The sequence below is a fragment of the Penicillium daleae genome (genome assembly GCF_028827525.1).
Source record: "Penicillium daleae strain IBT 16125 chromosome Unknown utg000002l_segment0_segment0, whole genome shotgun sequence".
Classification (NCBI taxonomy): Eukaryota; Fungi; Ascomycota; class Eurotiomycetes; order Eurotiales; family Aspergillaceae; genus Penicillium; species Penicillium daleae.
Genome location: NW_026623150.1, coordinates 4,223,019 through 4,237,616, shown reverse-complemented (window position 1 = coordinate 4,237,616; position 14,598 = coordinate 4,223,019). Strand labels below are relative to the sequence as shown.

The 14,598-nt window shown below is 45.6% G+C and overlaps 4 protein-coding genes across 4 annotated transcripts; 1 reads left to right on the top strand and 3 right to left on the bottom strand.

Moving 5' to 3' along the window:
* Window positions 1–2,672: 2,672 nt before the first annotated feature.
* Window positions 2,673–4,748, top strand: N7458_002482 (uncharacterized protein; the record flags this gene model as incomplete). The annotated part of the gene is made up of 1 exon (XM_056905865.1): window positions 2,673–4,748. One exon carries the CDS (start codon window positions 2,673–2,675, stop codon window positions 4,746–4,748), a length of 2,076 nt encoding a protein of 691 aa, XP_056769972.1.
* A 994-nt stretch (window positions 4,749–5,742) lies between these two features.
* On the bottom strand, window positions 5,743–7,069 carry N7458_002481 (uncharacterized protein; the record flags this gene model as incomplete). The annotated part of the gene is made up of 5 exons (XM_056905864.1): window positions 5,743–6,272; window positions 6,324–6,558; window positions 6,630–6,762; window positions 6,814–6,910; window positions 6,970–7,069. 5 exons carry the CDS (start codon window positions 7,067–7,069, stop codon window positions 5,743–5,745), a joined length of 1,095 nt encoding a protein of 364 aa, XP_056769971.1.
* Window positions 7,070–10,480: 3,411 nt separating this feature from the next.
* Window positions 10,481–11,131, bottom strand: N7458_002480 (uncharacterized protein; the record flags this gene model as incomplete). Its single annotated transcript, XM_056905863.1, has 1 exon — window positions 10,481–11,131. One exon carries the CDS (start codon window positions 11,129–11,131, stop codon window positions 10,481–10,483), a length of 651 nt encoding a protein of 216 aa, XP_056769970.1.
* Window positions 11,132–11,947: 816 nt separating this feature from the next.
* Window positions 11,948–13,323, bottom strand: N7458_002479 (FAD-dependent oxidoreductase; the record flags this gene model as incomplete). Its single annotated transcript, XM_056905862.1, has 2 exons — window positions 11,948–13,210; window positions 13,273–13,323. The coding sequence occupies 2 exons, from the start codon at window positions 13,321–13,323 to the stop codon at window positions 11,948–11,950; spliced, it is 1,314 nt and encodes a 437-aa protein (XP_056769969.1).
* Window positions 13,324–14,598: the final 1,275 nt, after the last annotated feature.

Genomic DNA, 14,598 nt, shown 5'->3' with positions numbered 1-14,598 from the left:
ATCTAGCTGGAGCGATTTTCTCATATTTAGATTTAGAATTCTGGAACTGGCTACCTAAGGGCTACCTATCATAGCAATAGGTTGTTCTTTGTGTAACTTAGTGGGACTGTCTCGAGATCTATGTATATCTAGATTTTCAATTAAGGGCGCCAGTCAAATATGAAAACCATATGAAAAGTCACTGTTCTCAGATGGTACTATGTCCACCGGAGATGGATGGACCAGGGGTATTGAGGTTGATGGTGCAAATAAAAGATCATCACTGTTCATATGCCTGCCAGCCTTGTAAAACTGTATCAATACGACTTGCAGCGGTGTTAATCTATATTATTGCCTCCTTCCAGGATACCTCCCTGTGTCCAGTGCCTGGTCTCCGGTATGTTACGTAATCTGGTGGCTCGAATTTCCTAATCTGAAGGTCCCACCAGGAAATTCTCTTCTTGCTGTTTCTCTGCTTCAGCTAATCTTGCCTTCTATGAATCACCCAGCTATTGACTATCATGCCGACAGGTAATCCGGGTTGCTGGACCTGCCGTGTAAGACATCGCAAGTGTGACTTGGATACACCATCTTGCAAAGAATGCACCGACCGACACGTTTATTGCTACGGCTATGGGCCAAAGCCTGCATAGATGGACGGTGGCATAGAGGAGCAAAAGGAACGGTCCTGCATTAAAGCTGCGATTAATCAGAATTTTCGTTATGTTAAGAAGTTGCAGAGTCGCGCTCGCCGGAGCCGAAGCAAGAGGGAACGAACTGCATCTGAAACCCTAACAAATAAAGTAGTCGAAACGACTGAAGCAACCCAGAATAGTACAGTTAACCCACCTCTATATCTTTCGTCCTCTCTATCTCTACTATAGCCAGCGGAAAGTGCGGCCCTATCACAATGTGATTTAGAAGCTCTGAACCGCCCTAATGAACGGGACGAAATTCTTGCCTATAATAATGCTGTTGAAGATTGTGTAGTGACTTGTGAAAACAGCCTAAACTCCAACGGTCTTGATGATCAAGAGGTATGCTTGTTAATGTATTATCTTGACCAAGTGTTTTAGTGGCAATTTCTATATTATGACTCTCGATCTCGGCTAGGGAATCGTGGTTGGCTATTCCTGTTATTGAAAAAACGAGGGCCTTTGTACCACGCGATTTTGAGCCTATCTTTACTTCACCAAAGCGTACTGTTGGGCACAGAAGAGGAATTTCAGCGGAAACAGAAGGCTCTAGATCATTATTCTAGGGCTCTACGTGAACTCTGCGACCTTATGAGCAAAAATAGGGATAAGCTACGTGATGATCACGCGCAATTAGCCGAATTTCTCGCCTGCAGTTTTATGTTGATTAGCTTCCAGGTACTCGCCTCACCTTGGAGTCTATGTGTAATAGAGCTAAAATCATCTGTAGGTCTTCAGTGGCGTAGAGCATAACTAGCTACTACATTTGGATGCCGTCACCTCCGTCATGAGTCTACTATTACTAGAAGCTATCTTTAATTCCGAGTCCTACGCCTATGGTGCTCACTCAAGTTCAATCGGTTCTTATGTATATAATATAGGATGCCACCAAGGATTAGAGTTCCTCATGGTTACTGTCGTATAGTACGATATTTTCGCCTCTCTATCAACAGGAAGGCCACCCCGACTTCCATACCAAAGCTGGCTTCGTACTCCGGGATTGAATACAGCAGACCTTATGGGTTGCTATAACTGGGTTATGGTTATAATTGGGGATCTAGCAAACTTTGGTATTTGGAGGGAGCAGCAGGAAAATAATGGTTTACTGAGCGTACGAGAGCTTGCTGGAAAGGGACAAGAGATAGAGATGCGCCTCGAAAACGGAATTCAGAATCTTGACCTGTCAAGAGTATGTTGCTCTCACCTCCCATTTCGAGAATCGAATGCTAAAATCAGCTTCACTTTAGGGATACATAGAGACTGAATCTCTGACGAACTGGGTGACTCGCATTTTCGCCTTGGCTTGCTTGGTTCTGCTGCATACGATTGTATCAGGGCCGTTACTAGCCCTCCCTAAGATTCAGAGCGCGATTTCCCGGAGTATTACTGCACTCCAAAATAAGCCGAAGCACTACTCTCTCACAGGTTCGGTGTGGGCCCTATGTGTGATAGGATATATGGCCCAGCCGTATGCCTATCCGTTCTTTGAGAATTTGATAGTGGAATTAGTACGGGAAGCTGGGAGATGTGGGAATAGCGGAACTGTATTGAAGATCATGAGGAAGTGTTGGGAAATGCAAAAGACTGTCAGAGTCGATTGCAGAAAAACAATGGCTGAAATGGGCATCCACGCCATTTTGATTTAGAAACCCAAAGTCGCGAAGCTCTCCGCTAACGAGTGGAGCGGTCGGGGTGGGCAGAAAGGCACGGATAAGGCACGGATATTGTCTCCCAAACTCACGACAAGGCAAGGTCCGTCTGGTGAAAGAGTCTGGGAAAGTCGAGCCGCGAAATTGCAAGTCGACCCGAGTGAGCTTCACGGCCAATCAGCGATCGGTATGGCTAGTATAACTATTGCTGCGTAAATAAATGTGTCTCCAGCGTCATTTGAACATAAAAAGGGACAAATTCTCACTAATTGGCTTTAATACCTCATTAAATTCCTTTTTCTCGATTACATTCTTTAATCAAGTTCTCACTTCGAAGATCGGCTTCAAAATGCCCCCGCTCGACATGCCATTGCCACCAAAGAATCTGAACCTTGTTGAGGCTAGCATCCAAGACCTTCTATATGCCCTCGAAATCAGAGCCATTACAAGTGTTCAACTCGTGTCGCTTTACCTTCATCGAATTGCCCACTACGACACCCGAGGGCCATCTTTAAACTCGATCTGCGTTCTTAACCCGAATGCCTTTGAGGAGGCACAGAAATCAGACGACTACAGAGCCAGTGGTCAGAGACCAAGACCCTTGGAAGGCATCCCTTTCACAGTCAAAGACAGTTTCATGATCAAGGGCATGACAGTTGCAGCAGGTTCGCCGGCATTTGCTGACCTTGTTGCCTCCGAAGATGCAGCAATTGTCTCGCTTCTACGAGACTCTGGTGCTGTTATACTTGGCAAGACAAATATGCCAGCTATGGCTGATGGTGGAAGTCAACGCGGGCTTTACGGAAGAGCAGAGAGTCCTTACAATTCTGACTACTCTACGACGGCTTATGCATCGGGCTCTTCCAACGGCTGTGGTACATCGACTGCAGCAAGTTTTGCCGCCTTTGGCTTTGCAGGAGAGACTGTCTCTTCAGGACGCGCACCTGCTTCCAATAATGCTCTGATCGGTTACTCCCCATCACGAGGTGTAATCTCAAACAGAGGGCAGTGGCCGCTCTACCCAACATGCGATGTGATTGTTCCCCATACGCGCTCAATGGAAGACTTGTTCCATGTCCTCAACGTCATTATTGCAGACGATTCAGATGCACATCTAGGAATTGACTTTTGGCGAAATCAACCATTTGTGACAATTCCCAAAGCATCCGAAATTCGTCCTGATGATTACCAACTCCTGAAGGACCCATATGCGCTCCATGGAAAGCGCATTGCCGTCCCTAGATGTTTTCTCGGGATAAAATCTGCCAAGCCATTTCACGTCTGTATTGCGCCAGTGCAAAATCTGTGGGGGAAAGCTCGAACTGTCCTTGAATCCTTGGGGGCTACGATTGTCGAGACAGACTTTCCTCTTCTCGAGAAATATGTGAAAGAAGATTTCCCTGGTCAAAGCTGCAATGTACCCGGAATTTCGAAGGAGTGGACAGATATTGAGCGATGTCAAATGATTGCCATGGCATGGGACGACTTTCTTCGCCAAAATAGCGACTCAAAATACCCGAATCTTCTGGTGGCTGATCCGCAGATCATTCATCCACGAATCTCGCCCATGGACGATCCTTCGAGATATACTGAACAGCAAAACCAAGTTCGTTACTCTGGTATGATTGATTCTCTCAGAGACAGAAAACACACACTTCTTGAACTTCCAGGCGTTGAGGTTGCAGTGCACGCGCTGGAAAATATGCGGAAAGTAGAGCTCGAGAGCTGGATGGACTCCAATGGGTTTGACATGCTTGCTTTCCCGACCAATGGTGATGTGCCATATGCAAACGCCGATGAAGATCCTAATTCGATGCTCCATGCTCTGCAGGATGGCGTCAAATATTCCAATGGAGGTCGTGCTCTCAAACATGTCGGAGTTCCCTGCATCACGCTGCCCATGGGTACTTTGGAAGACCAGAAAATGCCGGTTGGAATAACCTTTGCCTCCAAATCTCATGCAGACAATGACCTCCTCCGATATGCATATGCTTATGAAACAGCTTCTCGAGCCCGAACTGCTCCTGGGCTGACGCCTCCAATCCCGTCCGATCAAATTTCATTGTCAAACTCTTACCATGGAAAATCTACCATGGCGAAGCCGCAGTTGACGATATCATCAGCCACTTGGAAGAAGGTCGAAGTCTCAGAGTCACATGTGTATCGTGTTTCATTGGCCGGAACGTTACGATCTAATGACCCCGAAATCAAAGTTCTCTCACTCCAGGTATTTGTTGACGGGAAGGAACATGGTGTTCTGTCTACCCCAGATGGACAATGGACCTGGGAAGAGGTGGTCTCAAGGCCGCATATTAGTGACCGCTATCCGACCATTGCAACAGTTCCCAAGGACTATGTCCTTCTTGTTCTTATTGGCACACTTGAAAATGGGAGATCGGCAGCTTCGATGCTACTTGTAAATTAAACAAGTTAGGTGTCACTATGTGCCGCTGGAATTGAGGATTCATTCTTGACTCGTTTTATCAGACGATCAACCTATCCTGAATCACTCCAATCGATCCCCCTATCTGGCGGCCACTGTCACTCCCTTTGTTATCCAGAAATACAAACCCCTCTGCCTTCTAATCAGAGATATATGCATTAATTATTCTTCATTATAAAATCTTTAAGCCATTAGCAAACTTTATTTACCGCTCTTTATTTATCTCTTTCTCGTAACCCGCCTGTAGACGATGTTGGCCTAAGTTAGAGAAGATCGTCCGTACTTAGGGGGCACAGGATAGAAATAAAACTAGCTCGATATACTAGACAAGAATTAGCCTAGCATAACCGTAACGCTAAACTATACTCACCTTATATCTTAGGCCCCTTTCGTCTTTATCCTTATACACTAGTATAAAAGCTCTAATTCTTGCTCCGGTCCAAAAATATAATTAAAGAGCTAGCGTAATAATAGCCTTAAGGAATCCCGGAATAAATCAGCGATAATCTAGTTACTATATAGACGATATCACTCGGAGAAAATCCTTCAGCGAAGCTATAGTCTAGATTTTCAACATATTTAATCCACCTTTCCTTTCCTAAGATAGGTTTGGACTATACGCTTAGCATTAGGGGGTGAAATGTGAAGTTGTGAAAAACCGCATTTACTATGGCGTAACGGGTGTCCGGGTTAACCGTGTGTCCGGTTGACCCGTGAACTACGTTATGACTTTTCTTTCTTAGCAAATCACTGAGGACTTCGATGATACCGCAGGGTGTAGCCCGTGTTCTATTATCACCATCCGCGGTGATCACCACCAATAAGGTTGAATGACGTCATCTCATGTCTTGGTCCCAATGAGTTGATATTCCAACGTGTTTTAGAGATGGGCCGGGCAGGAAAGTGAACCTCAAATTAGTATCGCTCTGTATAGACAGCATATCCTAACTGTCTGTACTCGTAGCAGTTGTTCATCTCAGAATGGGCTCAGGGGACTGCAGGAAAAGGAGACTTGGACACCGTGAACCCGTGGATTTGACTCCCGAACTTTCAACCTCTCTACCACCTGAGGATTTTCAAGATCACACAGGCGCGCATAGTCGCCTTTCCCGAGCCTGAGAGCCCGTGTTTCTAGTTGTTCAATATGGGGTCTGTATTCGGTCTGCCACTTCAGAATTGCATCAACGAGGGAGATTTCTGAGGTCTTCGGATACCCCTTGCAGTAACTGTCGAATTCCTTGGTGCGGTAGTAGAGGGATTTTTCAATTCGGACTTCACGCATTTTGAATAGGTTTTTCCAAAAATTGCGACAGTGTCGCTGGTTTTGGGCACTCAATCCGTATCCAGCGTCTTCCATGAATTTTCGGGTCGCAGCTTTTTCCGCTACGGTGAATCCGTCAGCCGGGCCTTTCGCGGACGGCAGCTTTGTATGATCGATCAGCGCAGCACCCTTGAGAATGATTTTCCAGAAGATTGTTTCGTTGTGCCGATGTTGCAAACCCTTGCCTATTGCCAGAGCATTGTCCCTTTGAATGATACTGACTGCTTTCTCCTAACTATACTCTGCAATCTCATCGACATATTTCCGGATCTTATCGGGATCGGTCGTTGTTGGGCCCATGGAGGTTCGATGACCATATCGTGAGATCCCCAAATTAACCACAAAACATTCAAACAATATTGAGGCCATTGCTTTCATTGTAAACGAGGTGTCTGGCTGGTAGGACGAGAAATCGTTGGCCGGGAGATTCAAAGGGCGAGAACCTTTCACATGATCGTCGCCAGGCAAGGGCTAGATTAAAGGAAGGTAAACCTCAGACTAAGTGTATAGACAAATGTATTCAGAGGACAGGAGTGGCCTACCTCTTGATTGGAACACTGACAACCCTCCTCGATCGTTCCTTCAGCAGCAGTACGACCGAGCGAAGGTTCATCAGCACGTTTTTTGAACGCTGTAGAATCTGCCGCTTTCTTCTCTTCCTTGGTTCTGCCCGAGCTAGATTTGCATAGTCCCTCTTCTGAGCATTGAAAATCCGATAGGACCCACGCGGTTTTGGTGGCGAAGCTGGAGGCGTCCGTAAATCCGAGGAGCTGGTTCGTAACGGGGTTTCTCTTGCATTGCCGTCTTGACTTGCGAGATGAGCCTGGAGGACTGGAATCACAGTAAGTGCGCGTACATAGCCAAGTCGAGCGTCTCACGTACTATCATTGTCGACTTTAGAGATCAAGGAATCAATATACTCTTCGTTATGATCTATGCTCTTGGTGAATGCAATGCGAGAGGACGTTCCAATTTCTTGCATCTTTAAAAGAGCGTCCTCCGTCGCTCCAGCACTTTCGGCCAGACTGATCGGCGAGCCAACCCCACAAGGATAGGTGGGGTTGTTGATATTTGTTGGCCAATATCGTACCGTGCCTCCTGATCCCGGAATAGCTATTCTGTGGCTGATCTAGCCATCTTGGTTAGAGTTTAAGACCACAGAATGACGTAGAACAGCCTCTAGATTGCCCCTCCCACTCACGTTCAAAGCATCAATCGATGGTGTTAAATCTCAAATTACAGTATCGTACGTGAAGCAGGATTAACAGGCCAAGACCCCCGACACCGCAATCCCACGCCGAGGCATGCGCTCAGAACAGCCACGATGAGATCCTCCGCGAGATTCAATCCCTGCGCGATGCCATCAGCCCTTCCGTTCCCACTGGTTCCCCGTCCTATGCAGATGTCGTCCGTACTCCTCCACTCAGTCACCCGAGCAACATACGGACGCTCTCGACGTCAAATACAACACCGACCACGCTCACCGACACGTTGTATTGCATAATAGATACGTCGAAGATGGCAGAAAATGACAATGAAAGGATATCAGCAGGCCCAATTTTTAAGAGTGACTTTATTAAAGAGATAGATTTAACAAAGTCCAAGGAGTAGATATAAAGATCTCTTGGATTTAATGTAACATACATTAGCTGCCTTACGCTAGCATATTTCCACAAGGGATGGCTGCCATATAGGATGGATGCCCATATGGGACATATTCCCACAGGGATGGCTGGGCGTCGCGCAGCGCGGCTAGCACAGCGCTTTGGCTAGGGGCGCTTTTGCGATAAGTAACCTTTTGATAGCGCACACCACAACCTTGGCAGATTTACCCTGCCATGCCCTAGGAGTATGTGCCATATGGTAGATTTGCCCTGTGGCAGCCATGCTTGTGGAAGTATATGCCCTGTGGTAGATTGCCCTATGGTAGCCATGCCCGGTACATTTCCCCTATGGCACATTTCGTTGATTGTTGCCGTTACCTTTTTCATCATATAAGATCGAAATTTTCGACTCCTTTCACGACATTTCAAAATGCCCCCAGGCAGAGTCAGGATAGATAATCAAGCAACAATCTGAATTCATTTCAATTATCCTATACAATTTAAGTGTGTAATCAAAATAACTGGGCAGGTTGCCAAAACAGCCGATCCAACAGTTCGCTACACCTAACATCTTCCCAGAGAACATATAGGGATACTACAACACCGATATATCAGTATCTTATGAGTTTTAGCGTCAGAACATGAAAGCAGCCTGTGAACATACATTCCATGACATTTTTGTCATGTAGCCTCGTCCATCTGGGTCGTTATATGCGGCGACGGTCCAATGATGGGAACTGGCGCACTGCTTCTCTCCTCTTCACCTATGAATCTGGGGCAAAGTTTTATCAACAGTGGCTTCATGTATGGCAAACAGGCACAAAAAACCGCTACGTTTGCCTCAAGGAGTCTAGAAAGCTTGTGTCAGTAATCAAAGAAAGAACAGGAGAGAGATAGAAAGCAAGGGGAATTGTATCCTTCTTACCCATAAAGAGTTGCTCTTACATAGTTTTTTGTAGGGTTAGTGAGGCTGAGGCTACTAAAGGTTTCCGCCAGCCGTATGATACTGATAATGAAAATGCTATGAAGAAATTATTAGTTAAAGATCTTCAGTTAAGCTAATAAATTTTTATACTCACAAGGAACTTGTCATAAGTATAAAAGCAATTAAAAGCTTCTGCCGCATAGGCATAAGCATCCCTCGCACAATGAAAATGGGCAAAAGTAACAAGAACCCATCGGTTATAGTATTAATAAATCCATTAACAAGGCCAATCGTTACAATTGAAAGACAAGAGCCGTAGGTGACAGTTAAATCCCAAGTTTTGCGAATAGGATGGCAACGAAAAATAATCTGGATAATTAATATCAGCGAATACGCAACGACCACAAACATCAATGCATAAACAAGGAGACGAAGAGATCTGTATTGGGTGAGTCGGATGTAAAGAATAAGAATAGATAACTTGGTGAAACATATAGATGTTGTATACAGGGCTGCATATGCGATAATTGACTAATTCAATTAAATATTAGTTTCATTCCTTGAGTAAATCATGATTAAAATGAGAATATTACCTGAAGAAAGCTTGGGTTAAATGTTGAAAAAGTAATATTCCAAGCATCTCGACCAAGACCACTATGGTAGACATCTTACTCTCAAGAATCAGTTGTGATTCCAGCTCAGAAATCGAGTGACCTACATGGATATGATAAGAATGATAGACCGGTCGCGAAGACCTAATAGGAGTTAATATTATGGGACCACAAGCATTAAAACACCATAAAGGTTTTTAGTTATATCTTACCCATGCAACAACAAGGAACCCTGGATTGAAATATCAGCATTTTTTTTATAAGTCGATTGGAATATAATACAATCTTCAATTTTCCACGAACAGGTGATTCTTAGTTTCACAATAACTCGTAAAAGAACAAGGACTGAGGCTAGTCCCCATGTAACCATTGCGGTAATAATAACCTTATAGCCTGTGGATGGAGGATTGTTGAAATTTGGTATGATGCCTGGAGGAGGCGGAATCAAGCCAATTTCATTTTGATTCATTATGTCAAAAATAAACGATGGGTAACTTTTCATAGAAAAGTCCTGAACTCATAGTCAGGGAGCACATTTGTGCATGAACTTGTCGCTTTTATATCATAAGTAATAGAGAACCGTTATCTTTCGGAATCAGATGGAAATTAGTTGTCATATGTGGGTTCCATAAATCGATGATGACATTTTGTCATGTCAAGCATCATGACAAAATGTCACCTGTTTTTTGATGATCTTGAAGCGCAAAGGCAAAAATGCTGCACAATGGGTAACCGTTCCGTTGTTGGTGTGCGCCACTTGCGTCACCTCAAACAAATTTCTCACTATATCAAAAAAATGGCATTTTTATGGCCTACTACATGTAGTATCTATAAAAAAAAGGATTTTATTCTTGAGAAGTATTCTCAGACATTGTAGCTTCAAAAACCGAAAATAAATCATTGGAATTTTGAATCATTTTAGCCAGTTCTACCGCTCCGCAAGAATTTTTGAATTGTTCGAAATTCGCGAATTCGGACGAATCGAATCGAATTCGAACCTTGGTTTTCGAGCTTCGAATCTATGGGAGATTCGACTTGTCATAAATCGCGAATTTCGAACAGGTTCGCGAACCAATATCTAGCTTTCTTAGAATAACCAGACTTTTGAGATGAGTTTTCGAGATGTCCAGTCCCTACAAGAAGACCTCACCAACAGTGACAACTGCATCCATTGGAGTCGCATATAGAAGGGCTCTGTTAGTACGATCCATAATTTTGTATTCAGAGAGCATATGTATGCCAAAAGACACCAACTATTCAGCCTTCCAACGTACAGCATCTTTCAGCCTGATTAGGGTCCCAAGAGTCTTGCCTTTCATAGAGAAACGTCGTATTCCCAATAAATCTCTCCCGCCATTGAATAATCTCTCGATATCTACCTCTGCTGCTGGTATAGCAAGGTGATCGTGTGCCACTTTAGCCATACAGGTAAATTCAAGCCTGTTGGCCTTCCACCAGTTCCGCATAAACTCAGTCTGGCTCTGGTATGTTTCAAAACCAATACTGATTGTAGGAGTATCAAAATACCGGTCGATATAAGACTTAGCAACGTTATACTGAGTAGGCTGAAAGTCCTCCAGAAATCGATATTCGAAGCTCTTGTAACTGGTGCCTGGAGCAGTCGATCCAGGCTGTTTTGGGGCGGGATATGGTCCCTTCAGGAATGCTTTGATTCGGTCGATAATCTTCTCTCCATCTGGTAGCGTTTTGAGCCACTTGGTCTTGATTCGAGGGTCCAGAAGGCTCGCGATATAGTATATGTCGTTGTCTTTGACGTAGTTATGGTACTGCTCCAGGAGTGAGATTCTATCGGAAACACGAACAGTTGTTGCCAGCGAAACCTTCTGGCACTCGCCTCGTCGTTCTTTCATAGCGATAAGTATAGAGCGGAGCTCTTCAAACATACGCGCCGCTATATAAATTGAACGGCTCTCTCGAGAGACGTACTCGGTAAATTCGTTAAAGGGAGCCAAGATTTTCTTGATATTAGAGAGCTGTCTCTCTAGTCGATAGGTATGAGACGTAAAGCTTCAATATCTGGCTCATCGTTGACTGTATCTTCGAGCTGCTGGCGATACTCTTTAGCTCTCTTAATCATGACAAATATAGAGTTCCATCGAGTGTCAAGATCGTAGTTGATAGCTTTAGTACAGCTAGGTCGGTTATCCCACTTCTGTATTCGCTAAGGAGATCGCGCAATCCAAATGAGAAGTAGTCGAAGCTTTACAATAGGTGAAGTAGGAGCGTTGATCGTCTTCTAGCTCCTCGTAGCAATATTAAGAATAAGATTATAGGCTTCCTTATGCGAGCTGGCGCGTAGAGACCTTAATATAGTTTTCATAACCAAATTCAAGACATAAGCAAAGCAACAGATTTAGGAGTTCTAGGTAAATTTTACCGTCCCTTCTCGGATGATAGTCTCGGCCAGGTATTTATTATACCGCTGAGACAGCCTTGGTAAAGATATCGGTATAGGGTGTCGTTATTAGACGCGTTGTTAGCTGTAATTGTCATAACTTTATCTGTTGGAATCACCAGCTAGGTTCTGTGTACACAGTTAAGTGGACAGTGTTTATGCTTCCAAAGCAAAGGTCAATTGATTCATGTAGATAGATGTTCATTCTCAGTCTAGTTGGAAAACACCCCCGCCGAGTTACTGTAATTGAATGTTGAATTCTAGATTCATGACTTTGTTGCTGTAAATGCGAGGTAAGGATAGTCTAGGACTTATCCTCCTGCTGCTGCTTCCAGAGTGACCACTGTTCTGCTGACCGCCACCCATACAGCCAGTCCATATCATCACGGAATCCCTGTTCCGCCGGGGCTTTGCCCCTGTCTTGACCTGAACTGGCCAGCGCTACGCGGCTTTTGTTCACCTGGGATGAGAATTCCGTCACCTGCTGCACCCGTTGCCTCCGCCAGGACTGCCACTGTGCCAGAGCCAGGCTGATATCTGTTGTCCCTGTCATTGCTTCAGCCAGCGCCATTCCCAGCCCATGAGCGTCCTCGATGGCCATTCCGGCACCTTGCGCGCCCGTGGGCGGAAAGACATGCGCTGCATCTCCTAGTAACACGGCCTTGTCTGTTTTCGCAACCCACGTCTCCATAGTTGGAATGGTGAAATACGGCCATAGAAATATAGGGATACTATCATGGTCCTTCTCTGCGATCTCGATGGCGGATGCGACCAAGTCCGGCCATTCCCAGTCTGCGGCCTTTTCCCCTTGCTCTCCGCCATTCCGCAGAATATCGAGTAACTTGTCGCGTTGTCCGCCGAGGGTTTTCCACGCCAGAAATTCTCGGTGCGTGAGCGCCAATTGCACCGCTACGCGCACGCTTTTCCCGCTGGGATCGTCGGGGACGAAGAGCACCATGCCTCGTCGCACTATCATTGCCATACCCAATGGTACCTCGGAGAGAGGCACCGGATACCGCAGCTGTGCGTACGGTACAGACCAGGCAATCAGAGCCTGGCCGACATACTGTGGATCGGCGGACTTGAACGACGGCGTCACACTGCGAACCCGAGAGCGCAGGCCATCCGCACCGACGACGAGGGCTGCAGACCGGGGAGCGGCGTTGGTAAAGGTGAGGGTGATCGGTTCCGACGGGGGTGCGTCGTCTGCGGACGGAACGATGGAAACGAAACGGTGGTCAAAGTAGATCTCCACACCACGCTCCCGTGCAGCTGCAACGAGAACGTCGAGGATCGCGTCGCGCGCGATACGAAGCAGTGGATAACCGTAGCGGGCCTCATCGCAGACTTGGACAGTGCGGATGGTTTGAAATGACTCGTCCTTGATGATAGAGGTAGAAAGAGGAAAGCCATGGGCACGGATAGTCTGATATACTCCTAGTGAGTCGAGGATTCGCAGACTGTTGGGAAAAAGGCTGATGGAACCTCCCTGACGATGTGTGCTGCGCTTTTCATAGATAGTACATGGAATCGAGTAGGATCTGAGGACGAGAGCAACGCAGAGACCCTGGGGTGAGAAATAAGCCGCTGGTCTTCTTTTCCTTCTCTTCTTCTTCTTGTTTTACTCACCGAGAGACCGCAACCAATGATGGCTACGTCTGTGATAGGTGAAGAAGCCATGTCGATTGTTTCAAGCAACTGGGCTTCAATATTTTGACCCTGGATTAACTGCCACGGATTTTTACACGTAAATGTTGATGTCCATAGAATTCAACACATAGCAGAAGCTGACGCCGGAGGCGGAGCCTTTAACATCTCGAAAGAGACGCACACGTAAGCTGCAGTGGAGTTCGGATAGTGCAGGTGTGTTCGCGTGTATTCGGTGTCCGATTACGGAGTACACTGGACGACATAGTCTAAAAAGGAGAATAACAGTTTACGGCTTAACGATAATCATCAGCTTTTTGAGAGGATAGATAATAAATATGCACTAGTCTTTAAAAGGAATATGGATTAGCCAATAATATCAATATTCCCAGGCACGCGCTGATTTGAATGTATTGTATTGTAAGGTCCGTATCCGGCCTTGAAGGCTCTGACAGACCTGCACTAGGCCATAAAGGGCTAGTCCAATTTATCCGTATTATTCCTAAAGCGGTATAGTACATTTCAGTTCCAAGCGTTGGTAAAGCCAATGCCTCTTCGTCGCCCCAATCCGCCTTTGTGCGAAGGGCATGGGCATTTGGGGTCGCTTAGTTTTGGGGCAGCGCTAGAGCTACCCCTGACAACCCCTCCCCAAGCCGGTGCTAGGCCCCAGGCAGGGACCGGTGATTCTGCGTTGAAACGCAGCCAATTCGTTTCTTAAGAAAGAATCTGCAATGTTAATCCCGTGTAGCTCTGCCGATGGTTGATCAACATTAGCGAAACAATTCCGTGAAAATTCTTGAACGGGGTAGGTTTCCCGCCTTGGTCTGGCATCCCGATCAAATAATCCAGTCAACCTCACCCCATTATACAATATCTGTTATTATGTAATCTCACCACCACCACACACCATGGTAATTGAATTGATAACTATTTTAATCAATTTATTATGGTTAAGATGCCTCGAGTTGGCATATAGAGTGATTAAATTCATTATACTTTACATGACCGAATTGTATGCCCAATTTCCCCACAGTTTGAGCACTTTGATGGTGCTTTTTTCCTGCCGGTTGCAACTACACTGTTATTCCCACTTCCTTCTGATCTTTTGGCCTTTGGTATAGGCAATCGAGGTTCTAGGAGTGGTAGATAGGTAGATTGGTCCTCTACTCCTAGATTTTGCCTCCAAAATGGATGAATAGCGGATAATGGAATTGGCTGCTTCGAATCTAGTAACCGCGCGATTCGGTGGGCGCATGGAAGGCCCATTGTCCTAGTGAAGCTATTAGTACATTCCGATAGAGGGGCAAG